General features: G+C 38.3%; 1 protein-coding gene across 6 annotated transcripts in view; it reads left to right on the forward strand.

Moving 5' to 3' along the window:
* Positions 1–11,454, forward strand: part of Reps2 (RALBP1 associated Eps domain containing 2) — a 286,698-nt gene extending 275,244 nt beyond the window's left edge. For all 6 annotated transcript variants that reach the window (XM_005358777.3, XM_013350570.2, XM_013350569.2 and 3 more), the window contains one exon: positions 5,753–11,454. In XM_005358777.3, coding sequence (XP_005358834.1) covers positions 5,753–5,821 — 69 coding nt within the window. In that variant the 3' untranslated portion in view covers positions 5,822–11,454. The remainder of the gene's footprint in view (positions 1–5,752) is intronic.
* The last annotated feature ends 2,883 nt before the right edge of the window (positions 11,455–14,337 follow it).

Consider the following 14,337-nt stretch of genomic DNA (forward strand, 5'->3'; position numbering starts at 1 on the left):
TGAGCATGACCTTAAGTGTCTTTTGGCCATTTGAACTTCTTCTGTTGAGAATTCTCTGTTCAGCTCAGTGCCCCATTTTATAATTGGGTTTCGCTGACTTGATCTTGTGCAGGAGATCGTAACTTCTGCGGCTTCATGAGTGCAGTGCCTCTGTCATGTTCAGAAAACACTATTTTGCCCTAGTCCTCCTTATAACCTGTGGCTCTTATATTCTTTTTGCTTCCTCTCCAAAAATGTTCCATGAGCTATTCAGGGAGACTTTATGTATTTGTTCCATTTCTGACAGAGTGCTCCCTAGAAAGTTTAGACATGCTTTGGAATAGAAATATATTCTCATTTATCCTAGAAACAGGATTATTTGAAAATATGGTAAGTGTCTTCGTTACTTTTATATTGCTGTGAAGAGATACCATGACCCAGGCAACTTAGAAAAGAAAGCAGTGAATCGCATGGGTTTACTTGCAGCTTCAGAGTGTGAATCCATGAACATTATGGTGGGGAGCATGGCGGCAGGCAGAGAGGCAGAGTGCTGGAGTGGTAGCTGAGAGCTTACATCTCATCTGCAAGTTTCAGGCAGAGAGAGGGATTGGGTCTGGGTGGACTTTTGAAAGCTCAAAGCCTGCCTCCCAGTGACACACTTCCTCCAACAAGGCCACACCTGTTCCTTCCCAAGTAGTCCCTACCCACTGGAGACTCAAATATATGAGCCTATGGGGGGGCATTCCTATTCAAACTACCATAGTAAGTGTATGTGACTGACTTTATTAGAAATAGATGTACCTTTAAAAAACGTGGTTATAACATTTTATACTCTACTCATTAATGTGTGAGAATTTTAAATCTTTTCCAACATTTGGCTTTATTTTTGTTGATTTTAACCTGGACTAGGATATGGTAATTTTTTCCTTGATGACTAATTATGTCATTTACTTTATATGTAAAGTATATTTTCAAACTAGAGGACTTTTTGTTATTTTTGTTATTTGTTTTTGAGAAGGTCTCCATGTGTAATCTAGGCTGGCCTTGAACTCATAATCCTCCTATCTCATCCTCTTGAGTGTTGGGATTTCATGTATGTGCCCCTACATCTGACTTTTTTGGGGCGAGTTTTTAAATTGAGATTTCATCTACCCTGACTGCCATTGAGCCATGGGCAGATAACTTTGTGCACATTTTGATAGTTAATAATTTGTTAAATAATGTTTGTCAGTATTTCCTTCTAGTGTTTATATCACCTGTTTATGTAATAACTATATATTTTTATGTGCAAATACTTCAAATTTTGATAGAATTCAAATTTGTCAATTTTTTCTTAAGCTTATTACTTTATGTACAGAAACTCTATATACCTCTAGGTTATAAAATACTTCTCACATATTTTGTTCTAACAGCTTTATTGTTCCTTCTTTTAAATTTTAAAATTAAATTTGTACATGATGTGACATTAGGGTTAAGGTTCATTTCCCCCATTTTAGTATTTCCTTAATCCAGTACCATTTGATAAAAAGGCTTTTCCTCCCTTGGGTCACTTTGGTGCCATTATCCTAAATCTAATGGCTTATAATTGTGGGTTCCATTCTGACTTCTTACTCTGTTTCATTAGTCTTTCTGTGATCCTTCTGCTACTCTCACACTGTCCTGATTGCTGCTGCCTTATACTGTCTTGAAATGTGGTAATATAACAATTTCAACATGTTCATTTTTTGTGATTCCATTGAATATTTACATTGTCTCATGCAAAATTGAGAATTGGTAGGAAGGTATCATAAAATACAAACTTGTTAGGATTACGATTAGATTTGCATTGAATCTGTCAACCAATTTAAGGAGAGCTGACATGTTTACCATGTTGATTTTGGTAATCTGAAAGTATAGGAGTTTCTACAACTGTTTCTCTTCTAAATTTCTCCTGAGTGGTTTTGAGATTTGAGTATATAAGTTTTGTATATCTTTTGACAAATTGTCCAAAATTTTGTGACACTATTGCAAATTGGATTTTAAAAACAATTCTATTGTTCAGTTGAATTTGTGACAGTCCCAGGATATACAACCAATATTTCTATGTATAAGTCATAAATAATCGGTAATGGAATTTTCTTAAAGTGCCACTTTATGGTAGCTGGCCTCCTCCTCCAAATGAAATACTTTGGTACAAATCTATCAGAACACACATAAGATTTGTATGCTGGAAACTAAAAAAAATGCTGTCGAGAGGAATCAAGGGAGACCTAAAGGTACAGATATGCTTTCTTTGTATATTTGGAAGATTCAATAAAATAGAGTTGTCATTTTTCTCCCCAGTCATCTTTAAATTCATGACAATACTAATTAAAATCCCAGCAGGAATTTTTTATGAATACAAACAAGCTGATCCAAAAATTTGTACGCGAGGGCCGAGGAACTTGGAATTGCTAAACCAATGTGAAAAGGAAGAACAAATGAAGAAATCATTGTCAGGTTGCTGTAATCAAGACAGTATGGTGCTGAGAGTGCATAGATCAGAATCCTGAAATAGGTCACACAGATAAAGCCATTTGCTAAAAGACAATGATGCAATAGCAACCTAGTCAAAAGTTAGTCTCCCAATACCGTGGTTAACAGTTGATCATCTATATGTAACAAAAAGGGAGTTTTGATCTAAGTCTTACCCCTTCTTCAAAGATCAACTAAAAATGGCTTACCCATGTAAATAGAAAACACAAAGCTATAAAAGTTTTAGGAGGAAGCAGGGGAAAAGCCTTCATGATTTGAATTTAGATGTGATCTTAGTATTTTAGGAATGACTAAAAACATAATCTATAAGAAAATTACTTAGTATAGTAGCTTTCCAAAGACACTAGAGACTTAACAGACAAGTTACAGATGGGGAGGAGATATTCCAGAACTACAAATTTGAAAGAGAACTTGTGCTCTAATTTAAAAAAAAAATTACTTTTAAAACTCAAAAATAAGTCTGGGGGAAAACCTACAACTATCAATCTACTAAAGGAACTCAGCAAAAAAATGACTAATAATGACATACTGCTATACCCCATAGATCAATGTCTCACTCAGCCCTCGTCAGAGAAGCTTCTTGCAGTGGATGGGAACTAACAGAGGCCCACAAGTAGACAATATACAGAAAGTGCAAGACTTTGGAGCACTCAATCTTAAATAGAATGTCTTCATCATGCTCCTCCCCTCCAGGACTCTGGAATCCATGTAGAAGAGGTAGGAAAATTATAAGAGCTAGTGGTGGAGGATAACTCCATAGAAATAGCATTTTCCAGATGTAACAAGACTGATGCACACCTGAGCTCACAGAAACTATGACAGCACGCACAGGGACTGTACACGTCCAAGCCAGACAAAAATCCCAACATGGAGAAGGGGAAGTGGTCACAAACTTTCACCTCTAATTAAGAAGCTATTTGCAATTGATGCCTGCTGGGAAAGTGAAAATCAGCTTTCTCTAATGGAGCCTCAGTGGGTATATTAACCACACTCCAGGGAAGGTCCCATGGAGTACTTAGCCAATACAAATGACTTGTGTGTGCGTGTGTTTCTTTTGTTTGCTTTTGGTATTTTTGTCTTATTGATTTTCTTTCTTTCCACATGTTTATCTGTTTTGACTTTCATTTTTTTGTTCTTTTTTCTGTTGTTTTCTTTTTGAGAAAGTGAGAAAGAACATGAAGTTGGGTGGGTTGGGAAGTGGGGGAGGATCTGGAATGAGTTCGGGGAGTGTAAGGAATATGATCAAAATATATTGTATGAAAAATTTAAATAAAATTTTTAAAAATAAGAACTATAAAAACCCAAATATCTCAACTTAAAAATTGACAAAGGACTGGAACAGATATTTCACCAAGGAGGGTATAAGGATGACATATATACATATAACATGGGATTCTGCATTATTAGCTACTTGGAAAATGACAATATAAGCTAGGATTACAGACTGCTATACACTTATAGAACTGCTGAAACAGAAAATGACACCATCAATGGAAGGCAGCTGGAGCATCATGCATGGGTGGTAGGACTACAAAATGGTACCCTCACCCTGGAAAGACATTCAGTAATCTTTGGAACTGATAAGCATTTTTATGTCATTTTGCTTCATTTTTTATTTTAGTTGGCTTTATCCCCTCATTGCTCCTTCTGTTTTTTGGCAGACCAGCTTCATTCATTGTTTTTTCGTTTCTTTTCAGTTTTGTTTTATTGAGACAGGATTTTATGTAGCTCTGGCTGACATTAGATTCACTAATGTATTCCTTTTAATTATCCTTCTTTTACCTCTTGAGTGCTGGCATTCCAGGCACATGACACCATGGCCTGTTTGTGTGCTGGGGATGGAACCCTTTAAGGCAAGCATTCTACCAACTGAACTCCATCCTTTTTGTATATCACATGGACAAAACTCAGTTGCCTCTTCGGAGCCTCTGTTGTTGTCATTATTCACCCTTTATATCTTCACCCCACGTGTTTAAGTAGCTTCCTTCCAGCTTCATCATGTCTCTGCTCAAGTTGCAATGCCTCTAAGCAACCTTCCCTAGTCATACTTTCTTCTCCCCAAACCCACTCTGTTGCTCTCCAGTGAATTATCTTAAATAATGCACTGAAATCTGTCTTCTTCAATTAAATGCCATCCATTGGAATAGAAGCCCTATAAGGGCACTGGCCTGCTCTTCCTTGGGTTTTGCTGATACCATCATAGCTAGAGTAGCATATGATATATCAGATGGGTTGTTAGGAGTGTGACTGAATGAACACTCATTGAGTTCTGTACATTGGGTTTCCAGTGTATGCTGGCTTTCTGAAACATCTCAGAATTGAGCCTTTACGTAAGAATTCTTTTCCACCTTGGCCAATTCTACTTGAGTGCCTTTATGTATCCTTTTTTTTTCTCTGAAAACTCTGCTTTAAGCCTCAAAGTTTGTTGTGAGTAGGGTCTATTCCTAACACTCTGACTGGCTGTGGGAACCCATTTCTCATATTAGGTTACCTTGCCCAGTCTTAATATGAGGGGAGGAGCTTAGTCCTACATCAACTTGATAGACCATGTTTTGTTGACACCCATGGGAGGCCTGCCCTTTATGAACAGAAACAGGAGGACAGAAATGGGATGGGGGACAGAGGGAAAGAGAGGAGAGGAGGGAGGGGACACCTCAGTCAGAATGTAAAATAAATAAATAAATAAATAAATTTAGTAAAAGGAAAAAGATACAATTTGAATTTCCAAATAGATTACTATCCCTCTCTTCTTCCTCTTTCCCAGAAATGACTTTAAGCTGGCTGTATTACGTGCAAGAGCCCGGACAAAAGACTTTGGTGGCAGGATAACCAGTGTCTCTTCTTATCTTTCATCCCTACTTAAGTATTATTGTGCCAGAAAAGAAGCCAGAGATCGCAACTAGAAATTTAGTTGAGGTGGCTCATTGGGAGTCTGTTTTACTTTTCGTTCTCCCCCATTGGCTTTTTACTGTTTAATGTCTTTCTCTGCTGCCTTCTGAGCCCATCAAAACAGAGTGAGGCTAAGGCAGGCTTGCAAAGAAAAGTTGATCCATTGCATTCATCATCTTCAGAAAGGCATTGATAGGTTAGTGATTGTGAATCTCTTTGTCTAATCACCAGCATTGAAAATGGTGCCTTCCAGGCCACATCCCTGAGTGTTTGTGGGTCCAGTTCTGCATTTCTTTTGACTGTATAAAGAAATAGAGATGAACCTAAGAAATGTGTTTTCTTTTTCTTTCCTCTGTTTTTTACATTTTAGGAGGTTCATCAAGAACGGATTGCATTGGAAAACCAATTGGAACAACTTCGTCCAGTCACAGTGTTGTGACATCCTCAAGGCTTGAGTGACAGTGGGTGACCTTGTCTGCCAAGATCTTTCTTTTGAGTGTTTGAGCCCAACTACTTGTCATAGATGTCTGAATGTCAAAAGCTGTGAGCAGCACAATATAATCTGTATGATTTTCTCTTTTGCACTTCTCTTATATATTTTACAGTGCTAGTAAAAATGTCGTCAACTGATTATTGCAATTAAAATCTTAATTATCAGCTATGTGGGAGGCTGAAGCAGGAGGGTCACAAGTTCAAGGCCATATTGAAAAGCTTATTGAGACACTGTCTTAAATAAAATATAAAAAGAGAGCTAGGGATATAGTTCAGTGGTAGAGCGCTTGCCTAATACACAGAAAACCCCCAGTTTAATCCTAAGTATCATTTAAAAGCTATAATTATAAGTGGAATTTATCTCCCATTTAACCACTTTTAAATATTTCTCCTTATTAAAATTGGTCTTCTATCAGATAGTTTAGAGAATTATTTAAAGAATTTATAATTTTTACAGAACTTAATAATATACTACCAGGCTGTTCATTTTATTCTTGTATGTATGTTATATACAGTAGGTTGGTTTCCTGAATAATGTAGGTTCCAACTGGATAGTCTTAGGCATGATAATAATAAAAACAAAAGCTGAAATGCAATTAAAGCATCAGATTTATACTGACACTGTACCTTCTACCACTATATGTCAAAAAACACTTCTCTAGTGCCATTTTGATATATCAGCTATAAATAATACATGACTATTGCTTTTTATTAAATATCAGAATGGGTCTTTATACCTCTGTGGAGTGGAGATTTTGATAATGAACTATTCAACTTGGCCAATCTAGGCCATCAACTTAGATAATTCAATCCTTTTCAGGTAAATTTTGGGGCAAGCACAATTTACTTTAATTGCCTTGCCTGATCAAATTAGTTTCCAGATCACTACTTTTATCCTGCATGGGATAACATTTCTATAAATGCCTGAGCTTGGAAACCACCCATCGAATATGAGTAGCAGATTGCTGCCTATTTGTTGTTGTACCCAGGTATCCAGGCTGAGAAGGGAAGGGTAATTGGCTACCAACTCTCCAACAATCCCTGGTTATTTGTTGTCTTTATGTTAACCTGGATTTCAAATGTGTTGGGCCTGGAGACATCATGAAAGAATGTAATCTTCCCACTGGCTTCATGACTATTTATCCTCTGTAAAGTGTGCCCGTGGGAAGTATTGGTTTTATACACAGTTCAGAAGATCTCAGCTGACTCTAATGGAAGTGTTATAAAGCCAGGTCAAATTGTTGAAAGCCAGTGTCCTGTAGAAATTTAGTAGTATGGCCCAACTGAAAGTAGGAAATGACTGACATTTAGGGTCACAGGGTTCCTGGTTCACCAGTCAACAGGGCACTCCAATGTTAGCATCACTTTGATAGCATGGCCTGCTGTCTCTTGTGCATTTTGCCAACTTACTCATTCTTTGGATAGTGGGATGTGGTGTGCACAGGGTACTTTTTGAAATGGTTTTGGATAAATTTACAATATGTAAGATTAAGCTATTGATTTCAATAGAACTGAGAGTGTTTAGTAAAAATAGAAATTTATTTAATACTTCCCTGTTCCTTTGGCAAGCTTTATCAGTAGCTTAACAACAGAAGAGAAGGATTCCAACAGATGATGTTTTTACAAGGAAAAATTGTTGAATCTCTTCCATGCATATTTAAAGATTTGAAACTGATTTGGGAAGTCTTAAAACTTGAACTATTTCTGCATTTCCTTTTCTCTTTTGGCTGCCTTTTTTGTTGTTGTTCTTGTGGGGAGGGCTCAGGATTGAGTTTAACCCCTTCTAAGATTATGAATGGGTCAGTGCAAATTCCTAGGTGACTTCTTTTTTCTATGTGCTGGGACGTGGGGGCTGTGACAAATTTCCAACAGGGTTCTGACTGCAGATGTTCCACAGCACGTTTGACATTTGGTGCATTCAATACAGGAAAGACTAACATGCACCTTATCTCAGAATCTTCCGGTGCATATGCCCTCATTCGGGATAGCACTTCATAGCTACCAACCAGACACAATCAAAGGGATGCTAGTCTATACTGTGAATTTAAAAACGCTGACTTGCTGTTTCCCCATGAAGTAAATGACACTGGGTGAAGAGATTGGAATTTTATTTAGTTGGCATTGTTTTCCTTAAAGGATAAAACTTGCATTAGACAATCAAGGCCCTCTGAGTTTCACAGCCTCACCAGTGATGCTGTGACTCTGGGGATCAAACCCGGAGAGCATCCATTCTAGACAAATTCAGCCCATCACCAATATTTTAATTTTGGCATTGCACTAAAACACTCACCAATAAATAGCACATACACACACACACACACACACACACACACACCACAGAGTATTCTTAGCTGGACTTAATTTTCATCATCAGTTTATTAGTTGCTTAGAAATAGATTTTTATAATGAAATATTTTGTTTCTATCTAAATACATATTATCATATGACTAGTATTCATCCCTTTTTCTGTGTTTTCTTAGAATGTGCACTTTTAGGGTTACAATACCTGATACTGCTCTTCAGAGTCTTTAACATGATATAGGAAGGCAAATACATTGAAATCACCTATAAAACTGCTCTGGAATTAGTTGCCATCTGTTACAAAAAGAAGCTTCTCTGATGAGGGATGAGAGATGCAGATTTGCTAGTTGGGCAGAATTCTACAGAATGAAGGCTAACACTGTCTCCATTCATGGGGGTTTAATTGCCTTGTTGCTCAGTGGTCTTACTGCATGGGGATCCTCCGGTTCTACAGATGAAAGACAGTAGTAACTGATTGTGGGCTTATTGGGGTCTTTAGCATCTCTTGTAAGTGGTGAACAGCTTGTGGCTGCCTTTCTATCCATAGACCTAAAGCAAAAACCAAATGGTAAATAGCAAAAATGGATGTGTAATGTGATAATCAAGGCAGATATTTGTTCTAGTTGAAAAGATCTAAGCACTTTATAAGTATCAAACAAATGTTTGGTACTAATTGAGAAAGGAGTCCGCTAAGTGGAAGCTGTGCCCGTGTGAATGTTAGAACTAGGCAGGGCCAGTGTTTCTCTCCTATAGCTAGCATTTGAAAATTACAGCCCTAAGAATTGGGAGCTTTTGGCCCAGGAATTCACACAAATATTTAGCTAGTGGTAGAGTTGGGATGCTAGCCTGATTTTATAGATTCCGACTTAGTCCTCTATCCTAAAAGTAGATTAGAAAGCCTTTTCTATTTATCATGTTGAGTTTTATTGACTTAAAATTAGTCTTTAAGTATAAACGTGTCTTCTAAGGAGTTTTAGGTGTAGACATTTCTCTCAAAGTTAAATAAAATTAAAATTTGAGGGAAAATAATATTATGAAACTACTCTAATGCCTCACCTTTGATGATGTAGTAGGTTGCTTTAAATCTTGGCAGAACTTCCGACAGCTATTGCTTTGAATAGATTCCAGTCCCATATTTCTGTGGGCATTTACTTTCTCAAATATACTACTATGGTAAAAGTGAACTCAATATGTAGTAGCTTCTAGTTTTCTCCAGTATATCTTTGGTCGCTTGGGTCACAAATATGCACATTTTAGAGATAAGCAATCAAAACTTACGTTAGCACATTTTAGAGATAAGTAATCAAAAACCATGACCTTTTCTTTTGACTTCCTACCGATGTCTTAACTATTGTACAATAGTTTTTCTTTTGCTGTGTTCAATTGTATAGTATTTCTGAACATTTGTCTGTATCCTGAATGGTCTCATAGCCGTGGACATAATAGATACATAATTAGAATATCACTTAGACAATATCTGGAATTGATGTGATTCTTGCAATCAAGAAAGACATTTGAAAATGTCTTTTTCTAAGCTCAATTATAGTATTAACACCTTAAAGCTAAAACATTTGTTCAACACAAACTACAGTCACACCTCTGACTAGATGTCACCAAGGAAATGAGGTCTTACAAATGTAAAAACAAGTTACCATCTTATCATACATAGATTGTCCTGTATGACTGACAAAGAGGCTCATTGGGTTGTGGTTTGAACATTGTGGGTGTGAAGAAAAAGAAGTAGTGGCTAAAGAAATCTCCCCCTCTCACTAATACAACACGAGTGGCTTTCTTTTCTCTTTCCAGCTGATTAATTCTATTTCAAGTGTTCCCTTAAAACTCAGGCTTCAACAGATCAGTTGACTTTCCACTCCAGTTATGAGTGTTATAGTTTTTTGTGTCATGACTCAGTGTGATTGAAGTTCCTAGGAAGAAGCGATGATCTGGATGTGTGCAATTTTCAGCTTGCACATCTTGCTTCTCTTTCATCATGGGCTTATGGAGACAGCCCACTAGCATAGACAGGTTGGTCACTGGTGGCAATTTGAATTAATATTACAGTGGACCATTCTGCTTCGCTTGTTTCTGAAGAGAAATGCATCTAATTGTGTGAATCTCTCAAGAATAGCAGACAAGGAGGACCAGTCTTTAAAAGCAAAGCATGCAGATTCTGAGAGCTGCTGCTCAGCCCCAAACAGGCTTTCAGAGGACATCTTATTAATATGTTTGAAGCAGCCACTGTGTGGTTATGAGCTGGGCAGCTCAGGTAGTTAGTTTTAGGCTTGTGGGATTACTGTCTACTTTGACTAAACACACATGGTGGTAAAGGACACACGGACATCCCTGCCTGTTGCCATTGCTGGTACCTGCTCTGTCTGCAGAAGCCTAACTTTCCTGGCGACTATTGGAGAATGCTTAGTTTGCATGTCTTGTGATTTCTCTTGTCTTGCTCCTAGTTGATATCATGGCTGTGGGAAGTTAGTGACACTAGGTTTATGACTCTGAAGACCAGAGGACAGCAGGCTTTAAGAGGGCTTAAAGGGATTCGAGGACTAGAGTAAGAAAACCCTCAGGTACCAGGTTCATAGCAGTCTGGGCTAATAGGGCTAGATCCTAAAGTTCTTTCGGGGAGCTCTGTCATGAGACTGAACACAGAACCTATCATATGCCACTTTGATCAACTAAGTTGTAGTTTTTTATCCAAGTCAACTTATGTATCAGCTTCCACTGAGCCTATCTTGGGAAGCAAGAATACCCTCTTCTTTAGAACTAGAATTGCCATTCTTTTCATCTTCAACACAAGTAAGGTATGTAAGTAAGCCAGAGGCAAAAAGAGCCATTTTAGTCTTCATAGTTATTGGCTAAGAGAGATAATGAGCTGACTGTCTATTTTAACCTTGAAGGTAAAAATGTATATTATATTTTTTCACTGCAGGTACATGTAACAGTAAACAGTGTAACAGAAAAGTATATATTTGATGCTTTCTGTCTTTTCATGATCTTGTGCTAACAAGTTGTGCTAATATTTAACTCAGCCAGAGTCTTGTTCATTTGCTAAGCATTGGGAACATTCTGTGTATTTACCTTAAGCATAAATAAATCCCCGAGAGTGCCCTATATTTGGATTGTGATTTGTAGACTCATGCTAACTTTACTGCCTCTTTTTCACACTTGTTGAAAAATCTGTGAAGAACATAGTAAGTTAAGGATTTCCAACTTGGAAAATGTACACGATGTGAAACTGGGGTGCTATGTTAAAAATAAATATGATAACTAAATGGTTTTTATGGCGTCCTAGTGTCAGTATTTTCTGGTTTCTATTTGGTCTTGTGTGCACTTAAATCAGGCAATGTGAAACGAGTGGGAGGGTCTTTCCTTTGAAATCAAAGTTTGAGGTTTAGTTGTTTTACTTCCTGGTAATTTGCAATAGGTTCTTTAATATCTGTAAACAGTAAACACTTAGCAGCCATGGGACATCAGGGCAGACTCCATGTGAACTTTGAAGATCTACTGACTGGAAAGTGGACTCAATCTGGGGCCAGGTTACTTGCTTTATCTCCTCAGTTTTCTTTTAGTTGGCAAATATTCCTAAACTGGGTTATTCCTGTAATGCTACCACTTTAGAGGCTGAGGCAGGAAGATCACACATTATTGACCAGGCTGAGATACATAGTGTGTTAAAGAACAGTGTAGGCTATATAGTGAAACCATGTCTCAAAAACAAAACCAGTATGCCAGACTTTGTTGATGCCCCAAAGGAGGCCTTGCCCCCTCTAAGGAGTGGATGGGGGTTGGGATCGGGGAGGTGGGGGAGGGAAAAGGAACTGGGATTGATATGTAAAGTAAAAAAATTAAATAAAAATAAAAACATGTTGAAGGATATATAAAAAAAAAAACCCAACCCAAACAAAAAAAAATCAATGACAACCAGGAGTGTTCCCATCATGGTGTCCTTAGTGACTTTTCTGTTTTACTGTGATAAAATACCTTGACAAAAGCAATTTAAGAGAGAAAGAGTTTGTTTTGGCTCTTGGTCACATTGCATCCACAGGTGAATGCATGCTGCTGCTCAGGTCCCTTTCTCCATCCACACGGTACAGGATGGCATCCAGGGAGTGCTGCTGTCCACAGTGGAGGAGTCTTCCCACCGCAACTGATGTAATCAAGATAATTCCCTAAATACGCTTAGAGGCCCATCTCCCAGGTGAGTCTAGGTTTTGTCAAGTTAGCAATACTATCACAGGAGTGATGGAGAATAATGAGAAACAGTTGTCCCCAAATCCTGACCAAATTCTCAGTTGCAACTTCTTACTTTAAAAATGTATATAATTTTAGGAGATGCAAGTTTCCCATTGACTGGATTTTCTGCTGTGTTATAGTATCCATCTATTATGGTTTGAGCATGTATTAAAGGCTTGATCCAAGGCCATTGGTATCATTTTGGAAGATTCAGAGGACTTTAGGAAGGGCATGTCCCTTAGAGCTTGTCTTAGGGTTTCTATTATGTGAAGAGGCACCATGACCATGGCAATTCTTATAAAAGAAAATGTTTAATTAGAGCTGACTTACAGTTCAGAGGTTTAGTCCATTATCATCATGATGGGAAGCATGGCGGCACACAGGCAGACATGATGCTGGAGAAGGAGCTGAGAGTTCTACATGTGGATCTACATGCAGCAGGAAGAAACTGAGACCTCAAAGCCCACTCTCAGTGACACACTTCCTCCAACAACTCCACACCTAATCCAAGGCCACGCCTCCCAATAGTGCCAGTCCCTATGAACCTATGAGAACATTTTCATTCAAACCACCACAGGACTGTAACCAGTTCCAGGCCATTCTCTGTCTCCCTGTTTTCTACTTGTCATAATGTGAACTGATTTATCACATTCTCCTTTCCACGAAGCTCTGAAATGTCTATAACCATTGGTCCAAATCTTTCTTCTGTTGCTGTAATGTGATTTTTGTCATAGTGACAAAGCTCTACCACACTGTCTATGAATTTGTCCTGTGGGCTGACCTACCTCCTCTAGACCATTTACTATGCCCTTATTGTACAACCAAGTACTGGCTCAGGGGCTGCAAATAAGACCAATATTACAAACCTGTTGTTTAAGAAGCTTGCAGATAATTAGAATAGAGAATTATAGTTAAGGAGAGCTAGGATTCAGGGAGTGATTTGATGTGGAAGGGTCTTCTGTTTTGTGTTGATTTAATTGGTTAATAAAGAAACTGCCTTGGCCATTTGATAGGCCAGCCCTTAGGTGGGTGGAGTAGACAGAACAGAATGCTGGGAGGAAGAGGGAAGTGAGGCAATCGCCATGCCTCTCCTCTCTGGGCAGATGCAATGGAGCCAGCCGCCAGGTCAGGCATGCTGAATCTCTCTTGGTAAGCCGTGGTGCTACACACATTATTAGAAATGGGTTAATCAAGATGTGAGAATTAGCCAAGAAGAGGCTAATTTAAATGAATACAATTTGTGTGTTGTTATTTCGGGTGTAAAGCTAGCCGTGCGGGAGTTGAGCAGGACAAAAAGCAGGTCTGCTTGCCTCATCACTGCAGTGATTTGTGATTCCCCCATTTCCTGCTCTCTATAAAGACTTCACTCAATGACTGCAAACTAGTGTTTCTAACATGACCTAAACCTGACAGTTTAATTCATTATATACATTCTAGTGTGTGTTCAGGAAAAGTACCATAGTCTAAGACACAAGAGAATTTTAGGCAGAAATCGTATGGGGCAATGCAAGGTTTATTTTAGTTCATCCCCAACCCCTTTAAGAAGGTGGTGGTATTAGGGCCTGTGATGATTGAGGACTGTAGAGCTCTCTTTTTGTCAAAAAGATTATTAATCTGCAGAAATAAAGTGTTGGGTTGAAATATTGTTGAAATTTGAATAGGAGTGCTTAGTGAGTTTATTTCACAATTGGAAAGAATCCCCAAGCCTGTCCCAGAAACTGCTGCCCCTAGGTCATCTCCATGATCCAAGAGCACAGTCATTGTTTTCCAACTGTGGGATGGTCTAGGAGTGGGGACAGTGGGATTTACAGGCAGCTGAGGGAAGTTTCCTTCATGGCATTTTCCTTTTAGACCCAGAAGGAACAGTATGAAATTATACCCCATGCAGACCTTCCTTCGCCTTCCCTGAAGTTCTCTTAGCAG

The sequence above is a fragment of the Microtus ochrogaster genome, chromosome X (genome assembly GCF_000317375.1).
Source record: "Microtus ochrogaster isolate Prairie Vole_2 chromosome X, MicOch1.0, whole genome shotgun sequence".
In the NCBI taxonomy this organism is placed as follows: domain Eukaryota; kingdom Metazoa; phylum Chordata; class Mammalia; order Rodentia; family Cricetidae; genus Microtus; species Microtus ochrogaster.